The sequence below is a fragment of the Heterodontus francisci genome, chromosome 32, assembly GCF_036365525.1.
Source record: "Heterodontus francisci isolate sHetFra1 chromosome 32, sHetFra1.hap1, whole genome shotgun sequence".
Taxonomy (NCBI): domain Eukaryota; kingdom Metazoa; phylum Chordata; class Chondrichthyes; order Heterodontiformes; family Heterodontidae; genus Heterodontus; species Heterodontus francisci.
Window position 1 is genome coordinate 2,315,926 of NC_090402.1, and position 13,833 is coordinate 2,329,758.

Below are 13,833 nucleotides of genomic sequence, written 5' to 3' on the forward strand. Positions count from 1 at the left end.
TCTGCCCCTCTACCTCCTACTAGCCCAGTCCCTGAACACCCTGGGTATTCTCTGTCCCTTTCCCTCCTACTAGCCCAGTCCCTGAACACCCTGGGTATTCTCTGCCCCTCTACCTCCTACTAGCCCAGTCCCTGAACACCCTGGGTATTCTCTGCCCCTCTACCTCCTACTAGCCCTGTCCCTGAACACCCTGGGTATTCTCTGCCCCTCTACCTCCTACTAGCCCAGTCCCTGAACACCCTGGGTATTCTCTGCCCCTCTACCTCCTACTAGCCCAGTCCCTGAACACCCTGGGTATTCTCTGCCCCTCTACCTCCTACTAGCCCAGTCCCTGAACACCCTGGGTATTCTCTGTCCCTTTCCCTCCTACTAGCCCAGTCCCTGAACACCCTGGGTATTCTCTGCCCCTCTACCTCCTACTAGCCCAGTCCCTGAAGACCCTGGGTATTCTCTGCCCCTCTACCTCCTACTAGCCCAGTCCCTGAACACCCTGGGTATTCTCTGTCCCTTTCCCTCCTACTAGCCCAGTCCCTGAACACCCTGGGTATTCTCTGCCCCTCTACCTCCTACTAGCCCAGTCCCTGAACACCCTGGGTATTCTCTGCCCCTCTACCTCCTACTAGCCCAGTCCCTGAACACCCTGGGTATTCTCTGCCCCTCTACCTCCTACTAGCCCAGTCCCTGAACACCCTGGGTATTCTCTGCCCCTCTACCTCCTACTAGCCCAGTCCCTGAACACCCTGGGTATTCTCTGCCCCTCTACCTCCTACTAGCCCAGTCCCTGAACACCCTGGGTATTCTCTGCCCCTCTACCTCCTGCTAGCCCAGTCCCTGAACACCCTGGGTATTCTCTGCCCCTCTACCTCCTGCTAGCCCAGTCCCTGAACACCCTGGGTATTCTCTGCCCCTCTACCTCCTACTAGCCCAGTCCCTGAACACCCTGGGTATTCTCTCCCCCTCTACCTCCTACTAGTCCAGTCCCTGAACACCCTGGGTATTCTCTGCCCCTCTACCTCCTACTAGCCCAGTCCCTGAACACCCTGGGTATTCTCTCCCCCTCTACCTCCTACTAGTCCAGTCCCTGAACACCCTGGGTATTCTCTGCCCCTCTACCTCCTACTAGCCCAGTCCCTGAACACCCTGGGTATTCTCTCCCCCTCTACCTCCTACTAGTCCAGTCCCTGAACACCCTGGGTATTCTCTGCCCCTCTACCTCCTACTAGCCCAGTCCCTGAACACCCTGGGTATTCTCTCCCCCTCTACCTCCTACTAGTCCAGTCCCTGAACACCCTGGGTATTCTCTGCCCCTCTACCTCCTACTAGCCCAGTCCCTGAACACCCTGGGTATTCTCTCCCCCTCTACCTCCTACTAGCCCAGTCCCTGAACACCCTGGGTATTCTCTGCCCCTCTACCTCCTGCTAGCCCAGTCCCTGAACACCCTGGGTATTCTCTGCCCCTCTACCTCCTACTAGCCCAGTCCCCACTGTAACTGCTCTATAATTCTTGCACCTCTCTGAAATTTCCTTCACACTCATTGGCGGCCTACCACCATCTCGGCGCTAGATAAATGAAAGCTGTTGTTGATACTCTGACCCCCGATCATTACCGAAGAAGGGTCACTGACCCGAAACGTTAACTCTGCTTCTCTTTCCACAGATGCTGCCAGACCTGCTGAGTGATTCCAGCATTTCTTGTTTTTGTTTCAGATTTCCAGCATCTGCAGTATTTTGCTTTTATCATTACCGGGACCTTTGCTGTTTACCGAGAGAGAGAAACGGGTTCAACAGCAGCGCGGCCGGGCCGGCGGTTGCCATGGTTCCCGGGCTCGGGTGTTTCCGGACGGGCCGGCGGTTGCCATGGTTCCCGGGCTCGGGTGTTTCCGGACGGGCCGGCGGTTGCCATGGTTCCCGGGCTCGGGTGTTTCCGGATGGGCCGGCGGTTGCCATGGTTCCCGGGCTCGAGCGCCGGGCGGGCCGGGTGAGGGATGAGCGGGGCAGTGGGCGGGCGGAGACCGCTGGCGGAAAAGGCCCTGTCCGAGGCCTACGCCCGGCTCCGCTACCGGGACACGTCGCTGCTGATCTGGGCGCAGCAGCAGCAGCAGCTGGAGCGGCGGGCGCTGGGCTCGGGCCCGGGGCCGGGGCCTGAGAGCTTCCTGGGCCGCAGCCAGAGCGTGTGGTACCGGCAGTTCGGCAACCAGCCCATCCTGGTCCGGGACAGGAGCAAACTGACCCCCGGACCCGGACCTGGACCCGGAGCCGGACCCGACCCAGCCCGATCCCGGATCTGCGCGCTGATGTGATCCGGATTCAGGACAACAGCCGGGACCGAGATCAACACCCGGAGTGATTCCAAATCCAGATCAACACCCAGAGTAACTACACCTGGATCAACACCCGGAGTGATTCCAAATCCAGATCAACACCCAGAGTAACTACATCCGGATCAACACCTGGAGTGATTCCAAATCCAGATCAACACCCGGAGTAACTACATCCGGATCAACACCTGGAGTGATTCCAAATCCAGATCAACACCCGGAGTAACTACATCCGGATCAACACCTGGAGTATCTACACCTGGATCAACACCCGGAGTAACTACATCCGGATCAACACCTGGAGTATCTACATCCGGATCAACACCTGGAGTGATTCCAAATCCAGATCAACACCCGGAGTAACTACATCCGGATCAACACCTGGAGTAACTACATCCGGATCAACACCTGGAGTGATTCCAAATCCAGATCAACACCCGGAGTAACTACATCCGGATCAACACCCGGAGTGATTCCAAATCCAGATCAACACCCAGAGTAACTACATCCGGATCAACACCCAGAGTAACTACATCCGGATCAACACCCAGAGTAACTACATCCGGATCAACACCTGGAGTGATTCCAAATCCAGATCAACACCCGGAGTAACTACATCCGGATCAACACCTGGAGTATCTACATCCGGATCAACACCTGGAGTGATTCCAAATCCAGATCAACACCCGGAGTAACTACATCCGGATCAACACCTGGAGTAACTACATCCGGATCAACACCTGGAGTGATTCCAAATCCAGATCAACACCCGGAGTAACTACATCCGGATCAACACCCGGAGTGATTCCAAATCCAGATCAACACCCAGAGTAACTACATCCGGATCAACACCCAGAGTAACTACATCCGGATCAACACCCAGAGTAACTACATCCGGATCAACACCTGGAGTAACTACATCTGGATCAACACCCGGAGTAACTACACCTGGATCAACACCCAGAGTAACTACATCCGGATCAACACCCGGAGTAACTACATCCGGATCAACACCTGGAGTAACTACATCTGGATCAACACCCGGAGTAACTACACCTGGATCAACACCCAGAGTAACTACATCCGGATCAACACCCGGAGTGATTCCAAATCCAGATCAACACCCAGAGTAACTACATCCGGATCAACACCCAGAGTAACTACATCCGGATCAACACCCGGAGTGATTCCAAATCCAGATCAACACCCAGAGTAACTACATCCGGATCAACACCCAGAGTAAGTACATCCGGATCAACACCCGGAGTAACTACATCCGGATCAACACCCAGAGTAACTACATCTGGATCAACACCCGAAGTGATTCCAAATCCAGATCAACACCCGGAGTAACTACACCTGGATCAACATCCAGATTAACTACATCCGGATCAACACCCGGAGTGATTCCAAATCCAGATCAACACCCGGAGTAACTACACCTGGATCAACACCCAGAGTAACTACATCCGGATCAACACCCGAGTGATTCCAAATCCGGATCAACACCCGGAGTAACTACATCCGGATCAACACCCGGAGTGATTCCAAATCCGGATCAACACCCGGAGTAACTACATCCGGATCAACACCCGGAGTGATTCCAAATCCAGATCAACACCCGGAGTAACTACACCTGGATCAACACCCAGAGTAACTACATCCGGATCAACACCCGAGTGATTCCAAATCCAGATCAACACCCAGAGTAACTACATCCGGATCAACACCCGGAGTGATTCCAAATCCAGATCAACACCCGGAGTAACTACATCCGGATCAACACCCAGAGTAACTACATCCGGATCAACACCCGGAGTGATTCCAAATCCAGATCAACACCCAGAGTAACTACATCCAGATCAACACCCAGAGTAACTACATCCGGATCAACACCCAGAGTAACTACATCCGGATCAACACCCAGAGTAACTACATCCGGATCAACACCCGGAGTAACTACACCTGGATCAACACCCAGAGTAACTACATCCGGATCAACACCCAGAGTAACTACATCCGGATCAACACCTGGAGTAACTACATCTGGATCAACACCCGGAGTAACTACATCTGGATCAACACCCGGAGTAACTACACCTGGATCAACACCCAGAGTAACTACACCTGGATCAACACCCAGAGTAACTACATCCGGATCAACACCTGGAGTAACTACATCTGGATCAACACCCGGAGTAACTACACCTGGATCAACACCCAGAGTAACTACATCCGGATCAACACCCGGAGTGATTCCAAATCCAGATCAACACCCAGAGTAACAACATCCGGATCAACACCCAGAGTAACTACATCCGGATCAACACCCGGAGTGATTCCAAATCCAGATCAACACCCAGAGTAACTACATCCGGATCAACACCCAGAGTAACTACATCCGGATCAACACCCGGAGTAACTACATCCGGATCAACACCCGGAGTAACTACATCCGGATCAACACCCAGAGTAACTACAACTGGATCAACACCCGAAGTGATTCCAAATCCAGATCAACACCCGGAGTAACTACACCTGGATCAACACCCAGAGTAACTACATCCGGATCAACACCCAGAGTAACTACATCCGGATCAACACCTGGAGTAACTACATCTGGATCAACACGCGGAGTAACTACACCTGGATCAACACCCAGAGTAACTACATCCGGATCAACACCTGGAGTAACTACATCTGGATCAACACCCGGAGTAACTACACCTGGATCAACACCCAGAGTAACTACATCCGGATCAACTCCCAGAGTAACTACATCCGGATCAACACCCGGAGTGATTCCAAATCCAGATCAACACCCAGAGTAACTACTTCCGGATCAACACCCAGAGTAACTACACCCGGATCAACACCCGGAGTAACTACATCCGGATCAACACCCAGAGTAACGACATCTGGATCAACACCCGAAGTGATTCCAAATCCAGATCAACACCCGGAGTAACTACACCTGGATCAACACCCAGATTAACTACATCCGGATCAACAACGGAGTGATTCCAAATCCAGATCAACACCCGGAGTAACTACACCTGGATCAACACCCAGAGTAACTACATCCGGATCAACACCCGAGTGATTCCAAATCCGGATCAACACCCGGAGTAACTACATCCGGATCAACACCCGGAGTGATTCCAAATCCGGATCAACACCCAGAGTAACTACATCCGGATCAACACCCGGAGTGATTCCAATACCGGATCAACACCCGGAGTAACTACACCTGGATCAACACCCAGAGTAACTACATCCAGATCAACACCCGGAGTGATTCCACATCCGGATCAACACCCGGAGTAACGACACATCCGGATCAACACCCGGAGTGATTCCAAATCCGGATCAACACCCGGAGTAACTACACCTGGATCAACACCCAGAGTAACTACATCTGGATCAACACCCGGAGTGATTCCAAATCTGGATCAACACCCGGAGTGATTCCAAATCCGGATCAACATCCGGAGTGATTCCAAATCCGGATCAACACCCGGAGTAACTACATCCGGATCAACACCCGGAGTGATTCCAATACCGGATCAACACCCGGAGTAACTACACCTGGATCAACACCCAGAGTAACTACATCCGGATCAACACCCGGAGTGATTCCACATCCGGATCAACACCCGGAGTAACGACACATCCGGATCAACACCCGGAGTGATTCCAAATCCGGATCAACACCCGGAGTAACTACACCTGGATCAACACCCAGAGTAACTACATCTGGATCAACACCCGGAGTGATTCCAAATCCGGATCAACATCCGGAGTAACAGCATGTCTGGATGAACAGCCGGAGTAACTACATCCGGATCAACACCCGGAGCGATTCCACATCCAGATCAACACCCGGAGTAACTCTGCATTGAGACCAGGCCCCAGCAGAAGTCACTCTTTGAATGTTCAGCAGATCCATTGTGCAAAATTAAAGCAGTTGAAACAAAGCCACAGCTAATTGTGAGGAGTGACATTTCAAATACAATTGCAGCTGGTGTGAGGGCTTTAAAGCAACTTACACTGAATGTTCCTCACTCCCTGTGCTCATCCTCCCAGGAACAATGATTGATTTATTTATTGATTGATTTATTTATTGATTAATGCTGAAAGCCTGGGTTAGAACAAAATCTGCAACAGAAAACACTTGTTAGGGAAGTCTGGCCTGAAACATGAAACTGTCTTCTGTCTTTCAGATGTAGGCTGTTCACGTCAGGAGATCAAACTACATTGGGCCCCAGAGCACAAACAAACTCTGTTGGAGAGTTTTGTGTAACTTTTTTTTTAAAGTGACAGTATTTATGGTGATATATTAGAGTGGAATTACAGTATTTAACAAGTGTGTTTAACACTATTACTCCTTTCTGGACAAAACCCTGCTTTTAGTTCTAATGATGTTTACTTATGCAGCACTGACAAATTTCCTCACAAATAATTCACACAGTGAACTACTTGCAATTCTGGCCTCTTGCACATCTGTGCTTTCAGCTAACCTTGGCTCTAACCTCTGGAATTCCCTCACTAAACTTTTCTGTCTCTCCACCTCGCTCCCCTCCTTTAAGATGGTCCTTAAAACATACCTCTTTGATGAAGCTCTTAGTCACCTGTCCTAATATCTCCTTATGTGGCTCAGTGTCAGATTGTATTTGAGAACTCTCCTGCACCCAGTAACGTTTTGCTATGATAAGGTGCAGTGTAAACATATGTTGATGTTTTTTGAAATTCTATAAGTTCTGTCACCAATTGTGACAGCCCTGCAGCCCCAGCAATATCACAAACCAAGATTACTTTGTGTGCAATAGCTTCATCAGTTTAGCTGAAACTATGGGCTTAATGGCAACATGATATCTGACAGATGAGATTACACAGAATGTTCAGCACAGAACAGGCCATTTGGCCCAACTGCTCGATGTTGGTGTTCCTGTTCCATACAAGCCTCCTCCCACCCCCTCTCCATCTCACCCTATCACCATATCCTTCTATTCCTTTCTCCCTCATGTGTTTATTCAACTTCCCCTTAAATGTATCGATACTATTCACCTCAACCACTCCCTGTGTTGCGAGTTCCACATTCTCACCACTCTCTGGGTGAAGAAGTTTCTCTTAAATTCCTGATTAGTTTTATTTGTGGCTATCATATTTTGATGACCTCTAGTTTTAGTTTCTCCAACAAGTAGAAACAGCTTCTCTATGTCTGCCCTTCATAAGATGGCTACAAGATGATTCATTGGAAGAATCTGTCAGCCAGTCCTCTAATGTCAAAGACTTGCAGGTTGATAGGTTAATTGGCCATTATAAATTGCCCCTAGTATAGGAAGGTGGTAGGGAAATATAGGGAAGGTGGGGATATGGGATTAGTGTAGGATTAGTATAAATGGGTGGTTGATGGTCGGCACAGACTCGGTGGGTCGGAGGGCCTGTTTCAGTGCTGTATCTCTAAACTAAACTAATCCAATATCCAAACCAGCCCGGTACTGGAATCACAGAATGTTACAGCACTGAAGCCCATTTGGCCCTTCATGCCTGTGCCGTAGATTTTTATTTCTCTTTTAAAAGCTGTGCTTGTTTCTGCTGCCCACTGTTGTTTCTGGTCTGGCATTCCATGATGTAACAACTCCTGTATAACAAGACATTCTAATCTCTTCCCTTATCCTTTTGGTAATGATCTTAAATTTATACCCTCCACTGACTGACTCACTGGAGCTTTTCTTTCCTGGTTTATCTAATCAAAAAATCCCCTATAAATCCCCTTTATCAGAATCTCCTCCAGCTTCTTGTCTTTAATGGAAAGAGCTCCAGCAATTAAGGTCCCTCATCCCATAAATCACAGTGAATCTCTGCATGGCCTTGCCATCCTTCCTCAAGTGAAGAACCCAGAACTGAACACAATATTCTAACTGGCCTCATCAATGATTTGTACACATGTAACACTCTGCTTTTGTGCTCTGGATCCCTGTTTTATCCTTCGTGAGGTGAGTTACTCTGGGGTCTGACCAGAGCTCTGTACAGCTGTGACATAACTTCCACCCCTTTGTATTCCAGCCCTTGAGATAAAGGCCGATATTTATTTTCCTTTCAAATTTTATCTTTGTACCTGTTCACCGGCTTTTATTGATTTCTTTACTTGGCCCCCTAAATCTCTCTGCTTCTCCACAGCTCCCAGCTTCTCCCCATTGGGTGATCTTTCTTAGGTGCAAAGTGGGTGACTTCACATCCCCACATTGAACTCCAGCTGCCAGATTTGCTGAATCACTTAATCTATAAATGACCCTTTGCAACTTTTTGCCCCCATCTAAACTATTTAATGTGCCACCTAACTTGCTGTCATTAGTCAACTTGGATATAGATCTCTAATCCTTCATCTGAGGCACTGATAAACATAGTGAAAAGCTAATATCCCAGTATGGAGCCCTGGGGAACACAACTAGTCACATCCTGTCATCAGAAAACATTCTCTTTATTCCCAGTCTCTGTCTCCAAACTCCCAACCAATTCCCTAGCGTGTCGAAAGGAACGCACAAAGTTAACATGTAGGTGCAGCAGCCTATTAGGAAGGCAAATGGCATGTTGGCCTTTATTGCAAGGGAATTGGAGTACAGGAATAAAGAAGTTTTACTAAAATTGTACAGGGTTTTGGTGAGACCGCACCTGGATTACTGTGTGCAATTTTGGTCTCCACATTTAAGAAAGGATATACTTGCACTGGAGGCAGTGCAGTGAAGATTTACTAAATTGGTCCCTGGGATGAGGGGGTTGTCCTGTGATGAGAGGCTGAGTAAATTGGGCCGATATTCTCTGGAGTTTAGAATAATGAGAGGCGATCTAATTCAGACACAAGATTCTGAAAGGGTTTGATAGGGTAGAAGCTGAGAGATTGTTTCCACTGGTCGGGGAATCTAGAACACGGGGACACAGTCTCAGGATAAGGGGCCAATCATTCAGGACTGAGATGAGGAGAAATTACTTCACTCAAAGGATTGTGAATCTTTGGAATTCTCTCCCCCAGAGGGTTGTGGATGCCCCATCGTTGAATACATTTAAGGCTGGGATAGATAGATTTTTGGTCTTGCAGGGAATCAAGGGATATGGGGAGCAGGCAGGAAAGTGGAGTTGAAGCCCAAGATCAGCCATGATCGTATTGAATGGCGGAGCAGGCTCAATGGGCCATGTGGTCTACTTCTGCACCTATTTCTTGTGCTTTTGTGAAAGGATAACATAGGATTTTTTAATAAAAAGCTTTATTAATTTATGCTGCAGTGTCTATCTGAACCCATAACACTCTGTTCCTCCTCTTTTAACAGGTTATGTATATATACAGTGTTCCCCCTCCTGGTTCCTCCTTTCACCACACATTCTCCCTGTTAAATTTCCTTACACTTCTCTCTTCTCAATCTGCTATCCTATGGCCTGAGGTCACTTACAGTCCCCTTCAGTTATTCTCTGTTGATACTGGGCTCACCTTGATTGAAACATATAAGGTCCTGAAGGGTCTTGACAGGGTGTATGTGGAAAGGATGTTTCCCTTCATGGAAGAATCTAGAACTAGGGGTCACTGTTTAAAAATAAGGGGTCGCCCATTTAAGGCAGAGATGAGGAGAAATTTGTTCGCTCAGAGGGTCGTGAGTCTTTGGAATTCTGCGGCACAGTGGTTAGCACCGCAGCCTCACAGCTCCAGGGACCCGGGTTCGATTCTGGGTACTGCCTGTGCGGAGTTTGCAAGTTCTCCCTGTGTCTGCGTGGGTTTCCTCCGGGTGCTCCGGTTTCCTCCCACATGCCAAAGACTTGCAGATTGATAGGTTAATTGGCCATTATAAATTGCCCCTAGTATAGGTAGGTGGTAGGGAAATATATAGGGACAGGTGGGGATGTGATAGGAATATGGGATTAGTGTAGGATTAGTATAAATGGGTGGTTGATGGTCGGCACAGACTCGGTGGGCCGAAGGGCCTGTTTCAGTGCTGTATCTCTAAACTAAACTAAAAGGCAGTGGAAACAGAGTCTCTGAATATTTTTAAGGCAGAGGGAGATAGATTCTTGATGAGCAAGGAGGTGAAAGGTGGAAATGTGGAGTAATCAGTTAGCCATTAACTTATTGAATGACGAAGCAGGCTCAAGGGGTCAAGTGGCCTATTCCTGCTCCTGCTCCTAATTCCTGTGTTCATATGCACCTACACCAATATCCAGATCTACCTATGGTTCTGCTCATGATTAACTCATCGTTGAGCCTCTACCTCAACAGCAGGGTGGAAGCACCTTCATCACACGGCCTGTAGTAGTTCAAGATGAAGTCTCATCACCACCTTCTCAAGGGGCAACTAGGGATGGGCAATAAATGCCAGCCTTGCCAGTGATGCCTACATCCCAAGAATGAACCACTAAGGATTAGCTCCTCGAAGGTAGATCTGTCACTCCATTGCGGATAACGTTGCTGATTTTTAAAAAATTCATTCATGGGATGTGGGTGTCACTGGCCAGGCCAGCATTTATTGCTCATCCATAATTGCCCTTGAGAAGGTGGTGGTGAGCTGCCTTCTTGAACTGCTGCAGTCCATGTGGGGTAGGTACACCCACAGTGCTATTCGGAAGGGAGTTCCAGGATTTTGACCCAGTGACAGTGAAGGAACGGCGATATAGTTCCAAGTCAGGATTGTGTGTGACTTGGAGGGGAACTTGTAGGTGGTGGTGTTCCCATGCATCTGCTGCTCTTGTCCTTCTGGGTGGTAGAGGTCACGGGTTTGGAAGGTTATTAATCTAAGTGTTAGAGTGGTCTCCAAAGCAGCAGGAAGCTGAGCTAAAGCAAAATACTGCGGATGTTGGAAATCTGAAATAAAAACTGAAAATGCTGGAAATAGCAGGTCTGGCAGAATCTGTGGAGAAAAAAAAGAGTTAATCTTTCGGGTCTGTGTGACTTTTCATCATAAGCTGAGCAGTTCTGTGCTGATATCTGCAATGGTCGAGTGAGGGTGGGGACCCAGGCCATGCCTGTACCTAAGCTGTGTGAGTTTAGTCAAGTACTCTCCTGTACCCAGTACCCCAGCCCTACTGACTCCCTGTTCCATACACAATTACCCATGTATTTGATATTTTCTTTTTCACCATACAGCTCCTTGACCCTCCTCTGCTTTCCCTTTTTTTTTCTCAGTTCTAGATCAGAACTCTGGGACTCCTCCCTATTCTACAACCTACAGATCTGTAAAAACCAAATTGGTCATTGCAACATGCTGAGCTACGTTGTAACCTGGTCCTATCCTGCCGTCAGCTCCTCACCTGAGCTTGTCCATATGAATCAGAGATCAGAGAGCAAAAGACTTGATGTCCAGATGTACTGATTTTGCAATGAAAGGGTTAATGAGCAGCTCACCAGGAATTAGACAGATATCTGACCTCTTCGCTTCCAGGATAAAACTGAAACTGATGTAAATTGGATGACTGTGAATGATTAATGAAATCGCCATCATTAATTCTACCCCTACCATCAATGCTTTCCACTCGAGAACGTGGTTGGCAGACGTCCCCTAACTCGGGTTGATTGAGAAACACTCCTTAACTCAGTCCATGCTGTTTAGTTTAGTTTAGAGATACAGCACTGAAACAGGCCCATCGAGTCTGTGCCGACCATCAACCACCCATTTATACTAATCCTACACTAATCCCATATTCCTACCACATCCCCACCGGTCCCTATATTTTCCCTACCACCTACCTATACTAGGAGCAATTTCTAATGGCCAATTTATCTATCAACCTGCAAGTCTTTGGCATGTGGGAGGAAACCGGAGCACCCGGAGGAAACCCACGCAGACACAGGGAGTGTTACAAACAGGTGGTTAATTTTTTTTTTAGAATCAATTTCTCTCTTTCCAACAACCTGTCTGCAAGCAGATTTTGATTGAATTTTCCTCCCTTGAGCCCTGACTTGGAAAGGACTGCAACAACACTCTTGTTAAAGTTAAAACAAAGAAGTAGGATTTATTAACACACATTCAAACTTGGGAGGGGGATTAACTTCGCAACGCACGCTCAAACATATAAGGAAAGGTAAAGGCATCAAAAGGGCAGGACATTTACCAAATAGAAAATAACTGCAAACTAGCAGGGATTTCAGTTGAAAATAGAATCCGTTTTTTAATTAACAGAAAATCCAAAGCTGGAGTGAACCAACTGGAAATAGCAAGTGGGGGTAGGAGTAGTTGGAAACCTCTTCTCATACACTTTTTTCTTCTTGCACTTTTGGAGAATAGCTGAGACAACTTAACTTCTGATGTCACCCTTTTTGACAAAGAGAAAACTGGCAGAGAGTATATTTTCTTGCTGTTTTGCAGACTGTGGCTTCTTCTTGAAGGAAGGCCTCAGAGAAGTGATATCCAGCTTCAAGTCAGCCGTGTTTTTGAATGAGCTGTTCCCTCGGCTGATCCTGTTCCAAATCCAGGCAGGCTGAAGGGGGTGGCTTCTGGCTCATGTGGCCGGATCCCTTGAAGGAGCTGTCCCACCTCCTGTTGGTGAAGTGATCTCCCTCCTCCATTTTAACAAGTGGAGAATAGCAATTGAAAATAACACCCAAGCGCACAAAAATACAATTTACAGTTGGTCTCATCTGTTCACAACATATGGTCTGATGTGGGTTAGGCAAGTCATCACAGCCAGTTACAATAGAGCCTCATAAGAAATGTCATAAAAATTCCAGGAATCCCAGGGCTCTCTGTGCCAATGTCCCAGCACCAGAAATGCGAAGAAAACAAAGGGATTCCTCTGACAGCAGGGCAGATTGTTCCTGCAGGACAGTCTCTCACCCCCTTTTCATTGAGGACAGTCTCTCACTCCCTTTTCATTGAGGACAGTCTCTCACCCCCTTTTCCTTCAGGACAGTCTCTCACCCCCTTTTCCTTCAGGACAGTCTCTCACCCCCTTTTCATTGAGGACAGTCTCTCACTCCCTTTTCATTGAGGACAGTCTCTCACTCCCTTTTCATTGAGGACAGTCTCTCACCCCCTTTTCCTGCAGGACAGTGTCTCCCCCCCCGCCACCGACCATTCCTGCAGGAGAGAGACTCCCCCCCCTTTCTGGGTTGAGGTGCGTCGGGGGAACCAGAAACACTCTGGGTCAGAGTGCTTTGTTTCAAGAATTTCCATTCTTTATGCAAAATTTTGAGTTTGATATTTCTCTCCACAAGTCTGAGGAACAAAGCATTAAAAGTTGTCAAAAGGTAAATGAATCGGATATTTAGCCATCTACAGCGTAACACATTTGAGCGATTCAGGCTGGGTTGACGCACCACTCACCCAAGTGTCTGCGCCCACAGTACTGACCCTCCAACAGTGCAGCGCTCCCTGTTATTAGGGTCAGTACTGAGGGAGCACTGCACCGTCGGAGGGTCAGTACTGAGGGAGCGCTGCACCGTCGGAGGGTCAGTACTGAGGGAGCGCTGCACCGTCGGAGTGTCAGTAAAGAGGGAGCGCCGCACCGATGGAGGGTCAGTACTGAGGGAGCG

The 13,833-nt window shown here is 48.3% G+C and overlaps 1 protein-coding gene across 1 annotated transcript; it reads left to right on the forward strand.

The window, feature by feature from the left end:
• The first annotated feature begins 1,755 nt into the window (after positions 1–1,755).
• On the forward strand, positions 1,756–11,721 carry LOC137347546 (putative uncharacterized protein BRD3OS). Its single transcript, XM_068012016.1, has one exon. The coding sequence runs from the start codon at positions 1,986–1,988 to the stop codon at positions 2,298–2,300; it is 315 nt and encodes a 104-aa protein (XP_067868117.1). The 5' UTR covers positions 1,756–1,985; the 3' UTR covers positions 2,301–11,721.
• Positions 11,722–13,833: the final 2,112 nt, after the last annotated feature.

Bases quoted from the DNA above. Each gene is read 5' to 3' on its own strand.
- LOC137347546 (XM_068012016.1), top strand. From the start codon at position 1,986: ATGAGCGGGGCAGTGGGCGGGCGGAGACCGCTGGCGGAAAAGGCCCTG.